This window comes from Drosophila subobscura, chromosome O (assembly GCF_008121235.1).
Source record: "Drosophila subobscura isolate 14011-0131.10 chromosome O, UCBerk_Dsub_1.0, whole genome shotgun sequence".
Lineage (NCBI taxonomy): Eukaryota > Metazoa > Arthropoda > Insecta > Diptera > Drosophilidae > Drosophila > Drosophila subobscura.
Genome location: NC_048533.1, coordinates 23,632,227 through 23,650,569, shown reverse-complemented (window position 1 = coordinate 23,650,569; position 18,343 = coordinate 23,632,227). Strand labels below are relative to the sequence as shown.

Sequence of the window (18,343 nt, the reverse complement as noted above, 5' to 3'; positions counted from 1 at the left end):
TACGACTAATGAATAGAAATGTCGTCCTTCAAAAGTTTTCGACTGAGAGAATCTCTCAATTTGCGGCTCCCACTCCTTCCCATTCTCTGTCTCTCTGAATCTATGGGTTAATGAAAAGCTGATTTCTCACACACACACAAGCACACACACACTCATATGCCACACACAGAGCTACACACACACACACACACACACAGCTTATGGTTTGAAGTTGACTTTGAGTTTTTGGCTTTTTGAGGGCCCAAGGAAGCGTGGCACAAGATTTGCGGCTCACTTGGAATGCAAAACTTAAATGCGTGCCATATGAATCGTTAATTGTGTGGGCATGGCAGCCGCCGGAAGCGGATACGGGTGCCTGGCGGTGGTTCGGTCTGGCTCGGTTCGGTTAGGTCTGGTCCTGGCCGTGGTTAGAGGGTAATTGGTGTGAAGGATAAAGGGCTTTTGTAGCTGGCGGGGGTATTAGTGAGTCGCCGAGTTTGTGGCAATTTGTGTGAGCCAAATTTTGGTGGAGCATGAATTCGATAGTCAGTTTAAGAAGTTTTCTTCGCTCTGTTCCACCTTGTAATGTTTCCGCATCACTGGCACGATAAATTACACATCAAATCAAGGTAATTAAATATTGAAATTAATATAATGTTAAGCACTCTACAAAACCACTCAACAGCTCAGTTTCTTAGTCAAAGTAAACCTCCCTAAGCCACAAAAAATTAAATATTTGTGATATTTCCCACTATTTAAACCTTTGTCAAGTTTTTTACTCAATTTGAATTGCTTTTTGCCGATTTTGGAGCACTTTTTACCGCTGTGAAACATTTTTCCCTGCTTTAATATTTATTCACAGAGCAATGGCAAATATTTTTGTGCTCATTCATAAAATTTGACATTAGCATATTGCATTTCCATTGCGTTAATGTGACAAAATGACAAATGAAGTTGGTTTCGCTCTTCCAGTCGCATTCGCAGTCGAAAGCCGTCTGTCTCCCTGCATTTCTCCCACGCCTCCTTCCACCCACTCTGTCTCTGTGAGTCTGAGTCTGAGTCTGGTTTCCCGGGAAGTTGCACTTGAATGTGCATTTGCATTTTCATCGGAGCACTGGCAAAAAGCAAAACACTTTGACAAGCGTTTACAAACTCGCCAGCGCGACACAAACGCAGCAACAAGCCAAGGAGCTATCATGGAAACTTTGAAATTGATAAATTGATTTATGCAAACAAAACAGAAAGAATAAATATCAGAAGATGGGGACAGAAATCTTTATATCGGGGCCCCATGGATCCATCCGCTCAGCACGAGCATGAAAAATGATGATGAGGGATGCGAAAAGAAAAACAAAAACACACACAGCAACCGCAGGACACAGGACGCAGGAGGCAGACATGGCACGAAGTACGAGTACCATTAAAATACGTACAAAATCAATTAATAAACAATATGAAACAAAATTGGGAAATTGCTTGAATGTCCGCCACAGACACGACCCTCGGCTGTGCCCTCTCTCAATTTGAGTATTATGTGCCGCCTGCCTTTGTGGCTCTTTCAGCTCTCATTCAAAATTGTTGTATGAAAGCAGCTTGTTTTTTTTCCTTCTTCATTTTTATGTTGGAGACAATGCTTAAAGTCACTCGCACACGGTATACCCATTGTGTGTCGGAGGCTGTTACTGTGGCTGCTCCTGATTGACTCACGCCCCCTCACGTAGCAACAGCAACAGCAGCAGCAGCAGAGGCGAGACCAGCGACGACGACGACAGGGACCACGTCAATGCCAAACCATATTTTCGTAACAATTTCAATTTTTGCGCAAAAAGTTGCTGTTGTTCCGAGTGCACTGAGAGATATTTCAAGTTTAAAGATGCCATTGACCCATCAAGATTTGTACAAACTTGCCTCATGGATATGGAACTGCCACTTTCAATCGCTCAGTGTCGCCTATTTTGTGTCCTCTCACTCTCGATGTCAATGTGTGTGTGTTTTGTGTCCTTTGCATGTGCACTGCGACATTTAAACCGTAAAGACAAATAATTCAATATGGTATACAAGTCACGTGCCCCTTCTGTTATTGCTTTCTGCTGGCTTTGATTTTGTGCAGTCAGCGGGGGCAGCCTGAGGGGACGAGTCCCAGACGATATGGCAGCTGCGAGGGCGGCACGCCCCCAACACTTCGGAGCACACATGTCGGATGACATCTGTATGCAGATGTTCGGCCATTGCCTGCTTAAGCAGCAATCATTATAAACTTAATTAAAATATCATCGACAGGCATTCAGATTAATAGTCATGAACGACAGCCCCTCCGAGCGGGCAATGATTTCTTTTACGAGTAGAAAGGCAAGGGGAAATATTTAAGCTGCCACCTACGCGCACTCGCAACACCGCACACACTCAATTGTATGCGAATTTATATAGACACACAGAGATACTTCACACACACACACATAGTGGGAGAGGGGGTGAGGTACAATCACAGGTAACTGCTACATGTGTAAATATTTACAAAACGCGCCAAGCGTCGACAAACTGACGCCAGCCGCCATCTTCACTTCAACTTGTGTTGTTGTTCTTGTGGGTTTCATGTGGGTATATAACTCTTTCGTCGCGACCAGGAGCGGAACACAGTTGCGCCTAGGACATTGCTTAGGGGAAATCTTAAAAACGACTCACACTTGTACCATGGAATCCTCGAAGTACATCCCACACTCAAACTACCAAACTGACAAGCCCGCTCCTGGCTATCACCACACTCCCACGCAGGCCAAAACACACGGGTTTATTTATGCCATTCGATATTTATCGCTGCTCCCCCATCTTCTTGTTGTTGTTGTTGTTTCGTTCTTGCCACTGCCACATGCCACCACTCTACCGCCTGTCTGCTTGTGTGTGTGTGCTTTATTCCCTTTTATTATTATTATGCTGTCATTTCTGTTGTCGCGACATTGTCAGAGCGCACGTCGTGTGCGAAGCTCAAAAACAGACCAGACCCACTCGGCCTCGGTCCTCCCCGTGTATCCCTTTTATGGCAGCATCCGCAAAAGGGGTTCAGTTCAGTTCAGCCTCTCTCGTTTACACAAATCGTTTCTGTAAACCTTAATATTCCTTATGACTTACAAAGTGCGCCCAAAATCAATGTGTTTTTTAGTGCTACAAAATTGATCTTGATATCCGTAGGAGTATGTGGCGAAAAATCACATCTTCAGTTTCTGTTTCAATTGCCCTGATATACAAATCAATTTTCTTAAGTTCCCGCTATTCCCAGGCTTGTCGAATATGCCTCATAATGTCAACAAGGCAATATTTCACAAAGGTCTCCGACGATGTCTGCCAGCTTTATGTTGTCGTCGCTGTAGTTTGCCGTTGGTATAGAAAAGTGGCACTAGGGTGTAATAAATTGTTAAGAAAAAAAAGAGGAGACGCTTGGGGTAGGGCAGAGCATACTTTTGAGAAGGTTCCTTGGATGGGAGGCATTCATTCCGTGTATATTGAGGGCATAAATCTACAGATTAAACAAGAACTTCGCTAGCAGCTTTCACTTTCAATAATCAAATAAAGAGTTATAAAAGTAAAAACACAACATGCAATTTCCCACCCCATTAAAGTCCACAGCACAGTCCACAAATGAAAGCGCCCCAGGACCTCACACTTTTATAGAACCGAACCGAACCGAACCCCTATATGCATTGAAAGCAGGCAACCAACCAAGCAACCGCCCTTTCTCGGCGAGTGAAGCCTCAAAGGGCGAAACGTTTAAGCGCTTTGCTGCTCGCCTCTGACTTTGATATGCAGCCATTTGAGTGTCGCTTGATGTACGAGTAGTAGCAGGGTGGACTGCAAGGGTGTACAGGGTGAATGTGGAACAACCCTTAGGGCAATGCAATCTCCAGTCTGAGGTCTGACATAAGCAGTTCCCGCATCTCATGTGTAATTGATCGCATGCCTAAAAGAGAGACTGACACTTGCACCCTGCTCTGTATATCGAACGCGATCAAATCGAACACAGATATTCTGAACACGAGTCATAGCTAATTATATGTTTTAGCACTAACTATATGTATATTTGCTGTTGGTTTTTAATTTGCAGTTTGGCCATATATAATTACTATGATTTCGTTGAAAATTTCTGATGTTTATGTGCGGTATATAAGGCTACGATTTCCATATTTGTTGAAATTTCAAAAATGTTCCTCCAAGTAATTATTTTTGATTCAATCCTGCTGCTGACGATCGTTTACAGTTCGAGTGGAGCGACCTACGAACTTTTGGTGGCTGATGAGAACCTTTTCAGTGATTGTCCGAGTCCAGCGGAAGGAACTCTCAATCAGAATGGATTATTCGACTTTTCCAACTTCAGCACCTCCATGAATGCGGAAGGTGTGACCCTGGCTGGCAGCATGACTTCCGTGTGGAATATTCAACCCGAAGATCGCGTAGAGGTGATTTCGAGTGCTGCTCGTGCCACCAATTTCCAATTATTCCCTATAATATTCCATATTTCAGATGGCCGTTGCCCTACTCTATTTGGACAGAGGCAACTGGCAGCCCACTGTCTTCTCCTTGGTGTCGAAGGACTTTTGCAAGAGCATGTACGACGAGAAGCAGTATTGGTACAAGTTCTGGACCGAGCACGTTACAAATTCCAAGGATGTCAAGGATAAATGTGTCCACCCTGGTGTAGGTCGATGGAACTCTTCGAAAACTCTTTCCAAATATTTCTAATGTATGTTTTTTGCAGACAAAATTAGTGATGGAGCAGTACATCCTGTCCCTGAAGGCCGCCATCACGGGTCCACTGCGAAGTGGACGCTACAAGGCCCAGATTCGCTTCAATGCTTTTCCTCAGGGTGGGGCGAAGCGACCACCAAGCATCTGCTTCGAGGTCATAGGTGATGTACTCAAAGTTTGAGTTTTATACTAAAAAATATGTACGAAATTTATTATTGGTGTGAAGCGTACAAATCATAAATCATATTCATATATAATGCTTGTTTATATATACACTAACTCCTCTCAATCTTAGGGGCTATTCTGAACTCGGCTTAGGGTCTAGATCCTTAAACAAATGTAGCGTCGTACTCTTATTATCTACGGACTACGGACCAAACACTCATATTCCATTGCTTGTAAATGATTGCCAGCGGTCGTTGCGTGGTCGATAGTGCTAAACTTAACTAAGACACAGGAGATCGTTGAGGCGTTCTATCGTTGAGGCGGGCAGCAATCATGCCGCCGCCCGATCATGTCATATGCGGTGTGGCCGTGGTCGCTGACTTTCCGGTAAAGAACCGATTTCCTCCAGTCTGTGTGGTGAAGAGCAATGTGTCCACCGAAGGCAACATTTGATTCGAGCGCACGAGCAGCGGCACATTAACCATCGACACCGTGGTAGAGGCAGTCGACACACTCGTCGTCCCCACTGACTGTCCCGAGGAGGATGAGCCGTGCGACGTGTGGCTGAGCTTTCCCTGCGCATTTAGCGTGAAGGCGGGCAGATAGTAGTTCCCAGAGCGCACCGGTCCCGAATGGGAATGTCCATTCGAGGAGGAGACGGCTGTCAGCTCCATGGAGGCGGGCGATGAGAACGGCGACGACTCGAGTGAGGGGCAAGCTAGGCGATCGCTGGGCTTACAAGGCACTGCAAATATAGAACAAGAGAGAATTAGAAGCGATTCTGGTGGGGGGAGAACCATTTTCCACTTACAAAATTCTTCATCTGGGAGCAGCTCGTCGGGCAGCTCGTTCTTAATCTGAAAGTGCAGGGCTGCGGCCGAATCCGAGATGGCATTGTCTGACGTTCCCATTTCCGTATTGGAATTGGGCGCATCATACAGCCCGCACTCTTCCATTTCCAGGGCCTGTTCCATAATCAGTTCTTCGGCCGATGTGAGACTGAGGCCGTGTAGATCCAAGAACGGACCCTGCGGATGCACTGGTTCTTTTTTGATGTGCGGCAGCGTGGGACAAGCGATGGGCTCCAGCATGGCCTGTAGCTGGAGTTGCTTCTGGGTCTGGGGCTTCTGCTGCAGTTGCTTTGGCGCCGGCTGCTTGCGCTCGCGTTTGGCTTTCGCTTGCTTGGGGGGTGGAGGCGGTAATGCCACCAATACAGTGGATAGCTCCTGCAGGCATCCTTGTGAGGTCTTGGTGGGCGCCGGGTGCACCTGTTGGAGTGCAGTGCCCGCCGGCAAGGTGATGCCCAAGGCGGCCAGGGTGGCCTGCTGTGGCTGCTTCTTTTTGCGTGCCTGCTTCACAGGCGTTGGCGCTGTCGCAGCTGGTGCAGGACTAGGCTTGACTTTGCCATCTGTTGAGGCGCCAGGATTCTCTCCATTCGCTGCGGCTGTTGCTGCCGCTGCTGCTGCTGCGGCGGCTGCTTTCTGTGCCTTGCTGGTGGTTGACTTCTTCGAGCAATACGAGGGAATGTTCTCGAGGTGTTCGCCAGTTTTGTGGTCCACCTTGTGGCGGCGACGTGTGTGCTTCAGCCAGTTGGGGAAGTTGGTGAAGTCCCGCGGACAGTAGTTGCACTTGAATGGCCGCATGCCAGTGTGGATATTCGAGTGTTGCTTCAGCTTCGAGTTGCTTATGAAGCTCTTATCGCAGACAGTGCAGGCAAAGGGTCGCTGCTCCAAATGCACCAGATTGTGCACCTTCAGACAGCGCTCGGTCTTGTACATTTTGCCGCACTTCTCGCAGCGATAGGAACGCGTTTGGGCATGGTACTTCTGATGTCGCTGCAGATGCGAGCGTTCCTGGAAACGTTTCTGACACTCGGGGCACTCGTACGGCTTCTCCGAGGAGTGTATACGCGCATGATGCGTCAGATTGATCTTCTGCACAAACTTCTGCCCGCAAATGTCGCACTGATACTTCTTGTTGTCGCTGTGAATCTTGCGATGCATCCACATGCTTCCCAATTTGAGGCTATAAGAGGGACAAAAGAGTCGATTAGAGTGGGGATCTGGCAGAGTTATAGGGCGGGTACTTACCACTTGCCACAGTCGGGGCACTTCTTCCAGGTGTCCTTGCGGCCCTCGGTGCGATGCGTCTTGAGGTGCTTCTTGAGGCCGGCGAGCATTTCAAAGTCCCGCTGGCATTCGTTGCACTTGTATGTGATCCGCAGGCGATGGCCGGCCGCCTCGTGCTTGCTCAGCTCCTCGGTACTCTCCAGCAGCAGGCCATTGCAGTCCAGGCACTTGTGGAGTGGCACTGGATCCACCTCAAAGGGTTTTGCATTGCCATCCGTCGATATTGGTGGCGGCATACTGGACGCCTCCAAGGGCGTTGTGGCCACTGGCTTCGGTTGCTGGAAGATGGTAAAGGCTGACGGCATGTAATCGGTCTCGCAGACCTCCACTTTGGTCACCACGTTGCTGAGTGGCTTCAGCTCTGGCATGGGCCTCTCCTCGAGCGGCTCCTCCTTGAAGACCTTCAGACGCACTGCCGTTGCCGCCGGCAGCTTGGGCTTGCGTTGCATCGGCTGGGGCATCAGTTGCATGTGCATCTGCTCCGGCGACAGCTTCACTGGCGTCGTGGAGGTCGACGAGGATGTCTTCTTGAAGGGGGAATTGGTGAAGGCGTTAGGCGGCTCTGGCCGCAGGAAAGTCACATTGAACTCGGAGCTGTGATTGTCACTGGACAGGTCGCGAGCCACAATACCGCCCGTAGTGGTGGAGCTGCCACCGCTGGGACCCGACGCCAGGTCATCGCGGCACACGTCGGCGGACATGTTCAGCTCCGTGTTGTTCTGGGCGCTCTCGTCGAGCACGCGCCAAAAGTCTGTTGATGAAAGGCTGTTGCCGTTGACGAGGCTGGCGGAGCTGATGGTCACGCAGGCGGATAGATCAATATCCAGAGACTCATCCTTGATGCTCGATATCGAATCGAAATTGTTAATGCGCAGCAGGGAGCTGAGAATCTCATCGTGCGCCGCCTTGGTGGGGGTGCAGTCCCCGCCATAAATTTTAGGCGGCAATTTCTTGCTTGGCGCCTCTTCTTTCATTCTCTTGCTCTTGCCTTTACACTCCATTCGCCACTACGTACACGTACAGGTTATGCGGTCGGCGTTTTCAATTGCCAAACTGTCTGATTTCTGGCTGTCGCTGGTGTATTTCTAGCACTGGCCCACTTTCCACTGTCACTGGGTTCTTGATTTACACATTTCTGGTGGTTTTCCGGTGAAACGTACGCAAGATTTGCCCGAAAAACATTTAATTATTGTGAAATGCGCCTCGGCTTTGTTGTTTTTGTCACGCTTACGATTCTTGAGTCGCCATTTTGGCCGAGTGTTGGAAAAGATGCGTCGCCTGGCAGGGTTGCTCTCCGCATCTATCGAATGTTTGCCAGACTATCGCACAGAACCATCGATCGATTCATTGTATTGACAGTCGTTTTAATATTTGAATTCACATTCTAATTCTAGTGTTCGTTCGGCAAACAACTCTTTTTTGAGTTCAAAGTTTTCAGTAACTTTTTATAATATTCAACATAAACTGCAGTACCTGGTCAATGCGGACTCATCATCTGCGACCAACCAATTTCGCTGTAGCGATTATACATATATAAATAAAAAAAAAATATTTTTGTTAAAATTCAATTCCGTGCGCAGCCGAAATAAATAGCTCCCATAAAGAAAACAGAAACCTAACATATGTTTTTAACATCTTCAATCCTTATTCCACTTTTCTGTGTTTTTAATTTGACTTATTCAATTATTTCCATCTTGCACACCTCACACCTCACAAAAACCACCACTTCTGCAAAAATTGCACTTTCCTATTTTTCTAGAAAACTCTGGTGGCTCTAGCTCTTATAGCCTCTGAGCCAGACGGACAGAAAGACATGACCATATCGACTCGGCTATTGCTGCTGATCAATACAACTAACAACAGATTATATATTCTGTGCGATACACACATCCACTTTTGTGCACAAATACAATATACCCTATATATTTATTTAGATCCTGTGGTTAGCTACCGAACTTGAGGTATCAAAAAATATCGCAAAAACATATTTTGGTAAAAAAAGTCACTATATAAATATATTTTTTATTTTAAAAAAATATCGATTTATTGATATTTTGATATATATTTGACAACTCTACACTCAACCACAACCTGGGTTGTCAAATATTTTAAAAATATCATATCAATGATATTTATTTTTTTTTTTAAATATCAAAATGATATTAAATATATTACTGAAAAATATCGATATATTCGATATTTTGATATTTTTTTGCTTGTATGTATTTGCTGAAATTCGATTCCGCGATGCAGAAATACATAGTTGCCATATAGAAATCAGACCCTTGCATCTTTTATTCGTATTTCAGTCTGAAAATTGTTTATAACATTACCATAGTTTGTCTTACATATACATACTTTTATTCTTTTTCTTTACCTATCAAGGAAGCATCCAAAACTCTTTTTTTAAGATTTCAAGAACACCCTTTCTTTGATATGCTTATCAGTCATGCGACTGTTCTGGTACTTCAGTTAATGTTGAATAATATAAAAAAGTAACTGACAATTTTGAACTCAAAAAAGAGTTGTTTGCCGAACGAACACTAGAATTCGAAATGTGTATTTGGTTTGAATAACCAAACGTAAAATATCAAAAAATATCAACAAAAAAATATCAATATATTGATATTTCGGCAAAAAATATCACGATATATATATTTTTTTTTTTAACATCGATATATTGATATTGCGATATATTTTTGTCAGCCCTACTTAGAATACTAAATATGGCGTCAGGCGAAAACGTTTTGATGGAAGGTAATTTATAATTCTTTTTTGTGAAATAATTGACTTTGGACTCGTTAAAGTTGTTCGGAGTGAATAATTATTAGGCCGTCGAGTCAATAACGTTGAGAATAGCATACAGAGTGTGTTTGAAAGAAAAGCGAAGCGAGTAATAAAGATAAAGCGAAAAACGAGAAAATCACGCGGCAGGCGAAAACGACAACACCGCGTACAGTTTATGTAAACCGCATGGACTAACTTAACTGCTGGACTATTTTTTCAGGTCGCCGAACACGCTCCGGTCGAAAGGCCGCATCTCCGCCAGCACCAGCACTTGCAGTGTCCACAAGAACCTCCAAGCGCACATCCAGGCGACACGCGCAGGTCAGTACACCCACGCGGCAAACACACAAAGCCACCACACAGCTACAATTGATGAGAAAAAATGCATGTCTTCATGCGGATGTGGCGTTGTTCCATTCGCATATGATGCCCCACAGCACATGATTTTCTGCAAGGGCCAACTGATGTAGCAATCACAGGCATCTCTTTATCGCATTCTATGGAGTTTATTTTCTAATCACAATCATTGCTTCTTGCAGGTAAGCGATCCCGAAGAGGAAGAAACCGAACAGCAACAGCAGCAAGAACCACAGGCAATCATCGGCAGCGAAACAGTCATGGTTTTGGATGAGGAGGACGAGGACCAAATGCGCGAGTCCTCGCTGCAGGAGGCTTCTGTCCCAGAACAGCATTACGATGAGTTGGCCCAGCTCCAGCACCAGCTGGACGATGATGTCGAAATGATGGCCGCCACAGAGACGGGCGTGGATGAGAAGAGTTCCTCCTTTCCGTTTGGCACAGTGGCGGAACAGCATTCCGAAACTAGTGATGATATCAAAGAGAGCCGGGCCGAGGGTGGCGTAGACACGCTGCTTGCCTCCCTGGCCGGCGATAATGCCAACAGCCTGCCCTCCGTTGGAGGCAACGACGAGAGTGATAGCAAAAAGGCCGCTTTCGATTACGACGTGGAGGCCCTGCAGCCCCATGTGGATAAATTGAACTCGTCCGAGGACTCTAGCTCACATCATGCCATTGCAGAGAGTCTGGGCGATGAAGCCGACACCAGCAATGCCACAATAGTCAACACAGAGATAATCTCAGAGGATGAACTGCCTCCACCCACCAAACCAGAGATCAACGATGCCGAGGAGGTCTCTGATGAAGAGCTGCCAGCTCCCCAGCGCGCTGAGCTGCCCGCTGATGCGGAGGTAATATCCGAGGATGAGTTGCCATCAAATAACAATAACAATAATAATGCGGGTGAGCCAAAGGCTTCGTCGAAGCGCAAAGCAGAAAAGGAAGCGGACGAGGCCAAGGCTAATGTAGAGAAAAAGAGCAGCGAAGCACCCAGCACAAGGGCAAAATCCGTGGAACAATACAATCCGGGCAGCCCGACCACAGAGAGCAACGATGCCCCGCCATTGGAGAAGCGGCCCAAAGTAGATGGTAAGTCGGATAACGCTTAGAGAAAAACATTTCCTGACATTTTCCCAAACAGATGTCGAGCACAAGGAGAAGAAAAAAGACAAAGAGCGTGATAAGGAGAAGGATAAAGAGAGGGAGAAGGACTTGGTCGACAAAGAGAAGGAGAAGGAAAAAGAAAAGGAGAGGGAGAAGGATAAAGATAAAGAGAAGGAAAGGGAAAAGGAGCGAAAGAAATTGCCCGATCTGGAAAAATACTGGCGGGTGGTCAAAGACGACCCAACGGACTTTACCGGTTGGACATACTTGCTGCAATATGTGGACAGTGAAGTAAGTGTGTGCCACACATTTTGTTGCAAAATTTTTCTTTAACTTTCATAATTATTTCTGATGCTGTCAGTCCGATGCGGAGGCGGCACGCGAGGCCTATGACACATTCCTTTCGCACTATCCCTACTGCTATGGCTACTGGCGGAAGTACGCGGACTACGAGAAGCGGAAGGGCCTGAAGGCCAATTGCTACAAGGTGAGTACCCCCCTCCGAACCAAAACACACACACACACACATGTAATTTCGTGCAATTAAATCTGTTTCGCAATTTCTTGTATTACGCTTACAATTACGATTACAATTTTGATACTATTCCATATTGATATTTGTTGTTAAATGCAATTTATTATGATTATTATAAACGAATAAACAAAAAAACGATACAATAAATACAACCTACAATCTACAAAACAACCATTTAGACCGTCAGTTTAGCCAGCCAGCCGTCAGTTTAGCCTCCAGTTAGTCCAGTCTCTGCTTCGGGAATGCAACTGTCACTTTATTTGGCTATTATATCCATTCATTGATTTCAGTTGCAGTTTCATTCCCTTACGTGTTCCCAACAGTTCATTTATACCCTTGCAAAAGAGCATTATAGTTTATGTCCCATTACCTGGGCCTGGTCGTGTTTGTCTGTTTGCTTCAATGGAATACCCACCCTTAGATACATCCATGAATAGATCGTCTACCTGTTTATTTCCTGAGTTTTTGTCACAAAATATATTTAATTATTTTTACAACGCCAAAGAGGTGATACATATTTGCAAGGGTATACCAAAGCTTCGGCCTACCGCTGCTAAAATCGGTTTTTTTTGTGTTAAGTAAATCTTCCCGTTAGAAAGTACTTGAACCGGCACAAATTTCAACGAAATCTTAGCTGAATCCCCACCGTTTGTGTCGCACATAGTCTCACTTTTGTATGTAGTTTAGATCAGCTTAGATCACCTTTCCCATTTGACCTCTCTGAGCTGATAGACTGATTCGACTAGTCGCGCCTGCCTGCTCGCCTCGTTTCGTCTCTACTCTACTCTACTCTACTGCTCTCTTCGTATCGCAATCGGTCGTACTGTTACTGTTTACCTCCTACAACAAAATAGTGATCCTCTGATCCTCGATCGCATCTCCTACTCGTGCTCGTACTCGTACTCGTACAGTCCGTAAGTAAGTACAAATGGCGTTTAAATGAAATTTTTTAAGTCTCAGTGTGAAGTTATTATTGCAAACTTAAACGAAACACACTAAAAGTGTTTGTGCTCAAAGTGTCTGTGTGTCTTGTATTTAAAGTCGCTCTTAAGTTAGTTCTTAAGCTCGAAACACCATCCAAATCGCATCCACAAGATAGATAGGATAGCCCTAAGTGCCAACAGTTATCAAATGTTGATTATAATCTAAACAAATTTCTATATTTCTCCTCTGCGATCAAATCAAAAATGCCCAATCAAAATCGTAGGTGTTTGAGCGCGGTTTGGAGGCCATACCCTTGTCTGTGGATCTATGGATACACTATCTGACGCACGTGAAGCAGAGCAGCGACGAAGAGCTGTTCATACGCAGCCAATACGAGCGGGCGGTGAAGGCCTGCGGGTTGGAGTTCCGCTCGGACAAGCTCTGGGACGCCTTTGTGCGCTGGGAGAGTGACTCAAAGCGCTATCAGCGCGTCATACAGATCTACGACAGACTCTTGGCCATACCCACACAGGGCTACAATGCACACTTCGACAAGTGAGTAGAGGCGCTCTCTTTTTGTTGCTTCTTTTTGTTATTAATGCTTCTCAATGATTGCAGTTTCCAGGATGTGATCAATCAGCAGGCAATTACCGCCTGCATTGGCCAAGAGGAGATCATACGTTTGCGCAAGGAAGTCCATGAGCGGCAGCAGAGCAAATCGTCCAAGTCGTCGTCGTCATCGAAGAGTCGGCGGGACAGCGGCAGCAGCAGCTCCAAGGAGGCAACAAAGGGTGAGCGGGAGAAGAAAGAGTCTGGAGGTGGAAGTGCCAGCAGTGGCGGGGCTGGTAAGTCGCCAAAAGATAGTAGTGAAACTCTTGTCGATGAATCAGAAAGTACCACCGATCTGACCGAAAGCGAGTCATCGCCCCCAGCTTCAAAGCCGGCGTCTCAGATCGATTTCAGCGATCTTAGCACTCTCACAGAGGAGGAGGCGACCGTCATCAAGGACAAGGTAATATCCGCGCGTCGCAAAATCCACAAGGTAACCGTCGGAGCGGTCACTGCCCGCTGGTCCTTCGAGGAAGGCATCAAACGACCCTATTTCCATGTGAAACCTCTCGAGCGAGCCCAGCTTAAGAACTGGAAGGAATATTTGGATTTCGAGATCGAGAAGGGTGATCGGGAGCGTGTGTTGGTGCTGTTTGAGCGCTGCCTCATCGCCTGCGCTCTCTACGATGAGTTCTGGCTGAAGATGCTCCGCTATCTGGAGTCGTTGGAGGATCAGAGCAATGTCGTTGAGCGCATTCGCGATGTCTACCGTCGCGCCTGTCGCATCCATCATCCGGACAAGCCCAGCATGCACCTCATGTGGGCCGCTTTTGAGGAGTTGCAGCTGAACTTCGATGGTGCCGCTGATGTTTTGCAGCGCCTCGAGCAGCGCTGCCCCAACATACTCCAGGTGGCCTATCGCCGCATCAATGTGGAGCGTCGCCGCGGCTCTTTGGACAGATGCCGCGAGCTCTACCAGCACTATATCGAGGGCACAAAGAACAAGGCCATTGCCGGCAGCCTGGCCATCAAGTATGCACGTTTTCTCAACAAGATTTGCAACGATCTCGATGCGGGTCTGGCTGCCCTGCAGCAGGCACTGGAACGAGATCCGGCCAACACGCGAGTGGCCCTGCAGATGATTGATTTGGCGCTGCAGCGTCCCAGCGTGGACGAAAAGGAGGTGGTGGAGATCATGGACAAGTTCATGGCCCGCGCGGACATTGAGCCGGAGCAGAAGGTGCTCTTTGCCCAGCGCAAGGTCGAATTCCTCGAGGACTTTGGCAGCACGGCACGTGGCCTGCAAGATGCCCAGCGTGCGCTGCAGCAGTCATTGAGCAAGGCCAACGAGTCACAAAAGAAGAGGTGAGCAGCGTGCATCCCATCATTGTTTATCAGTATTTTCATTTACTTACTTTTGCAGCGACAGCAGTCCCAGCCGCAAGGCTTCCTTGGGAAGCAAGGATGGTATTTCTGCACCAGGACCATCCTCGGCCGCGGCGGCTGCCTACAACAACGGTGGAGCATCCGGTGCGGCGGGTGGTCCCAACTACAATTACAACTCTGCGAATGCTTCGGGCTATTACGGACAACCGAGCAGTGGGGGTGCTGGTGCTTATCCGGCGCCACAGCAGCAACAGCAGCAGTCCTACGACTCGTACTACAATCAGTGGGGCTATGGAACGGGCGGTGGTGCAAGCAGTGGTGGCAATAGCGGAGGTAACTACAACTATGGTCAATGGAGCGGCTATGGCAACTATTATTAATTAACTCTAAGAGCACCCACACCCTACACAATATTTGGTTTAGTTATTTGACCCGATCCCGATTCCCCCCTACGAAATGTCTTAATAGACATTCCAACTGTAATTTTATATTGAATTTTTAGCTTTTACATACTCCGACTATGTAGCATATATCGATTGTGTCCAGATCTAACTTTTATCCTGAATTAAGTTTTATCTTCAAACTATTATTTGATTATGTGCGCGCTGCGCTTTGCCTTTGATACATTTTTATTGAATATTTGATTGATTGATTGTTCTCTTTCACACACCCACACACACATAATAACTTGTATGGCCCCGCTCCAGACCCCACCCCACACGAGTATGCGTCAGAAATAAAAAGATATTAAACTCTTAATCGGTCCACCAAATTTTCCATGTATTCTCAAGAAGAGATTCCTTGACTGGCAGCATCGACTACAGAACTACTACATTAATTAAAATATAAACAATTTACAAGTTTTGGGTGTAGTAAAACTTAAAACTCCTAAAGATTGGGCCGATACCAGGTCACCTCCCCGCTGTTGCAGCCCGTAACGAGTAGGGGCTCTCGGGGACTGAATTTGGCGCAGAGCACCACATCCTGATGCTCCGTAATGTGTGCCAGTTCCACCAATTGGCGTGGGCTCTGCTTCACCTCGTCGAAAGTCTTGTAGCTGGGATAGTCGCAGCAGTCGGCGCTGTAGCCCAAGAGACGCACGCCATTGCCGTAGGGCGAGCAGATGATACGTCCGTCGGCGGAGAAGCCCGGCTCCTTGATGAAGCCCGGCTTGGTGTTCGTCTCGGAGGCATAGTAGAGCAGCTTCTTGGCATTCACCAGTATGGAATGGCCATTCGCTTTGAGTTCTGGTGCCGTGGTGGCCACAAATGGGACTAGGCGACGCGTTCCGATCTCCACGCGTACTGTGGTGCCGTTGGTGCTGATGCTAGTGCTGCTGGTGCTACTCGTGCTGCTGCTTCTCTCTGCTGTCGCTTCCTCGGTGCTGGGTGGACAGTCGGTGCCCGTGGTCGGCTGGCGTTGGCTTACCGCCGCCGCCGCTGCCGCCTGACGCAATGGTAAGACACCACTGCTTATAGCATACACAAAATTATATCCACTCACTTGGTTGTTGGCCTCACGCGCACGATTCTGGCGTGTGGCGCGCTCTTGTACGGTCACCTCTGCTGCCCAGATGTCGGGTATAAAGCTTTCTGGTCGATCGTTCAGATACCTTGCAACTGCCGCGCTGCCACCACGGCCGGAAGTTGGATTATAGCGGAATAAGTGCAAGCCGCGTGTAACCCGTCGAGTCGGACGCGCTGAAGTCACTTCTGAGCCCTCCAGAGTGGATGGTGGCGTCTCCGACGTACTGGCTGCACGGCTGGACGTGCTAGATGGGTGGCGTCTTTTGAGTTTGACCTCGTCCTCCTGTTCAGACTCTGCCGTGGGAACCTCCTCGTTGATGTCGTGTATGCAGGTCCACTCGCTCTGTTCGTCGCAGCTCACATTTCGCGTGAGCATGCAGCGGCAGTGGGGATGAATCTGCAGGGCCATTATCATCTCAGCGTCGTTCTGCTCCGGGAAGTCTGTGACCAGCTCCACACGATTCTTCTTCTGGCGCCTCGAAAATACATGATCGTATTTGGCCGCCTGTGGTATGTACTGATCGCCCAGTTGCATGAGACGATAGATGCCAGGCTGGAAATGCAACAAAACGTAGTCTCACTGGTTTCTGCATCAATTGGTCCCATTCCAACACTCACTCTGAAGCCACTGAGGTCCTTGTGTAATGTGGTCAAGTCCAGGTGATGGATGATCATTATGTAGCCACCGCTGGTGCATAACACCAGCTTGTCGCCCGTCGGAGAGATGCGGCATCTCATAAGGCCGCTAGCATGGAACACACGCTGCGAGATGAGGCCCTGTTCTGTGTGCGAGGCAATGTCCCATGTGAATATGCTGCCATCGAAGCCGGAGCTGACGAGCAGCTTGTCCTTGGACGAGTACTCGATGTTCTTCACCCAATTGGAATGGCCATGCAAGACACGAAGCTTTTCGCGCATGTTGCGCAAGTCCCACAGTGCCACGGTAAAATCATCAGAGCCCGTGGCAAAGAGTCGCTCGTCAAAGAACCTAAAGCAGTGAGTGAGAGTGTGAGTGTCTGTCTGTGTGTGGTAGTGGAGTGCCTGTGGTGGCACATGTATAATCACTTGATGCAGTTGACGCTGTCGGTATGGGCGTCGGGTACCTTGACGATTTCTTTCTGTGTGATGGCATCGAAAACCAAGACGCACTTGCGCTCGGTGGCGGCCACCAGCACATTGCCATCGGCATTGAATTCCAAATTAAAAATCGCCCCAGTGTGGCGTCCGGCCTCGTCGGGACGCAGATTGGCATGGTAGCTATTGAACATGTTCATTGTTGTGTATATGCGACGCATCACAAAGTCCTCGTCGCCCCACGAGCGAAAGCCACTCTCCCGGCGACTTAGATACTGCTCCATACTTGCAATTCGCATGCATCCAGACACAAACAAAACCAATTTATTTTTAAATGATGGCCGCAACAACTTAGCCAACAACTCTTCGTACCACTGTGACAACGTTATCGATAAAATATAGTACGTCTGAATCTCAAATTTTCTCAACTTTCCGTTTTATATTATTAGCAATCTAAGACTCTCAGCCCTGAAACTGTGTCTTTATCCGATTGATGATTTTATTTTCTAAAATATTGCTTGAATTTTAAGTACGCGCTTTATTAGATTGTTTATAAAATAAGGGTTTCTGCAAAAGAGATCAACAAAAATGTAATTTTTAGTTAATGTAATTTACTACACTTTTATGTAATTACCAACAGCGACACCTGGTGAGAAATATGTTTTCGTTTTTTTTACAAATTTCTCCGTATTTTCTTCATACATCGCTAGTGGAAGCGGCAGTGTGAAAAATATACGTTATTTTACATGAAAATTTTTGAGACAATTTGGAAAAAATGTATATTTTGATGACAAATGATCAAAAATTTGATGCTGATCTCAAATTAGTACTCGATGGGGCATGAGACATATCTCTAAATGGGATTTCTACACTTTTCTACATTGGTGTATTGGACAAGAGGGTGACGCAAAGCGCGTCCTTAAAACTACTGAAAATACACAGTTGACTATATAAAAAAGGGTCGTCGTAAAAGTGGTTGTCTCATATTCTGCGATTTTGATTTTCTGTTTAGTATTACTAGCCACCTAAGACCCTCCGCCATGCAATTATAATTTTGTCCGATTGATAGATCAATTTGTCCACAAGGCTGT

At 46.9% G+C, this 18,343-nt stretch overlaps 4 protein-coding genes across 5 annotated transcripts; 2 read left to right on the top strand and 2 right to left on the bottom strand.

Annotated features, from left to right (window-relative positions):
- Positions 1-4,150: 4,150 nt before the first annotated feature.
- On the top strand, positions 4,151-4,973 carry LOC117899465. Its single transcript, XM_034809481.1, has 3 exons — positions 4,151-4,427; positions 4,492-4,665; positions 4,727-4,973. The coding sequence occupies exons 1-3, from the start codon at positions 4,173-4,175 to the stop codon at positions 4,895-4,897; spliced, it is 600 nt and encodes a 199-aa protein (XP_034665372.1). The 5' UTR covers positions 4,151-4,172; the 3' UTR covers positions 4,898-4,973.
- On the bottom strand, positions 4,899-8,258 carry LOC117899463 (serendipity locus protein H-1). The gene is made up of 3 exons (XM_034809478.1): positions 6,972-8,258; positions 5,693-6,906; positions 4,899-5,626 (listed from the first exon to the last, which is right to left on the bottom strand). The coding sequence occupies exons 1-3, from the start codon at positions 8,009-8,011 to the stop codon at positions 5,229-5,231; spliced, it is 2,652 nt and encodes an 883-aa protein (XP_034665369.1). The 5' UTR covers positions 8,012-8,258; the 3' UTR covers positions 4,899-5,228.
- Positions 8,259-9,661: 1,403 nt separating this feature from the next.
- Positions 9,662-15,383, top strand: LOC117899462 (pre-mRNA-processing factor 39). Of its 2 annotated transcripts, none has more exons than XM_034809476.1 (8): positions 9,662-9,767; positions 10,018-10,118; positions 10,337-11,243; positions 11,296-11,549; positions 11,620-11,745; positions 13,001-13,272; positions 13,336-14,631; positions 14,690-15,383. In XM_034809476.1, exons 1-8 carry the CDS (start codon positions 9,737-9,739, stop codon positions 15,030-15,032), a joined length of 3,330 nt encoding a protein of 1,109 aa, XP_034665367.1. In that variant the 5' UTR covers positions 9,662-9,736; the 3' UTR covers positions 15,033-15,383. The 2 variants fall into 2 exon arrangements, with proteins under 2 accessions (XP_034665367.1, XP_034665368.1); XM_034809477.1 differs by having other exon boundaries at positions 9,708-9,750; positions 10,016-10,118.
- A 24-nt stretch (positions 15,384-15,407) lies between these two features.
- LOC117899464 (DDB1- and CUL4-associated factor 10 homolog) lies at positions 15,408-17,674 on the bottom strand. The gene is made up of 3 exons (XM_034809479.1): positions 17,244-17,674; positions 16,797-17,166; positions 15,408-16,731 (listed from the first exon to the last, which is right to left on the bottom strand). The coding sequence occupies exons 1-3, from the start codon at positions 17,549-17,551 to the stop codon at positions 15,541-15,543; spliced, it is 1,869 nt and encodes a 622-aa protein (XP_034665370.1). The 5' UTR covers positions 17,552-17,674; the 3' UTR covers positions 15,408-15,540.
- Positions 17,675-18,343: the final 669 nt, after the last annotated feature.

Bases quoted from the DNA above. Each gene is read 5' to 3' on its own strand.
- LOC117899465 (XM_034809481.1), top strand. From the start codon at position 4,173: ATGTTCCTCCAAGTAATTATTTTTGATTCAATCCTGCTGCTGACGATC. The intron at 4,428-4,491 runs GTGATTTCGAGT...TCCATATTTCAG, and splicing joins AACCCGAAGATCGCGTAGAG to ATGGCCGTTGCCCTACTCTA. The intron at 4,666-4,726 runs GTAGGTCGATGG...TGTTTTTTGCAG, and splicing joins ATAAATGTGTCCACCCTGGT to ACAAAATTAGTGATGGAGCA.
- LOC117899463 (XM_034809478.1), bottom strand. From the start codon at position 8,011: ATGGAGTGTAAAGGCAAGAGCAAGAGAATGAAAGAAGAGGCGCCAAGC. The intron at 6,907-6,971 runs GTAAGTACCCGC...TCCCTCTTATAG, and splicing joins TGCCCCGACTGTGGCAAGTG to CCTCAAATTGGGAAGCATGT. The intron at 5,627-5,692 runs GTAAGTGGAAAA...CTATATTTGCAG, and splicing joins GCTCCCAGATGAAGAATTTT to TGCCTTGTAAGCCCAGCGAT.
- LOC117899462 (XM_034809476.1), top strand. From the start codon at position 9,737: ATGGCGTCAGGCGAAAACGTTTTGATGGAAG. The intron at 11,244-11,295 runs GTAAGTCGGATA...TTTCCCAAACAG, and splicing joins GAAGCGGCCCAAAGTAGATG to ATGTCGAGCACAAGGAGAAG. The intron at 11,746-13,000 runs GTGAGTACCCCC...TCAAAATCGTAG, and splicing joins TGAAGGCCAATTGCTACAAG to GTGTTTGAGCGCGGTTTGGA.
- LOC117899464 (XM_034809479.1), bottom strand. From the start codon at position 17,551: ATGCGAATTGCAAGTATGGAGCAGTATCTAAGTCGCCGGGAGAGTGGC. The intron at 17,167-17,243 runs GTGATTATACAT...TCACTGCTTTAG, and splicing joins GACAGCGTCAACTGCATCAA to GTTCTTTGACGAGCGACTCT. The intron at 16,732-16,796 runs GTGAGTGTTGGA...TTGCATTTCCAG, and splicing joins AGGACCTCAGTGGCTTCAGA to CCTGGCATCTATCGTCTCAT.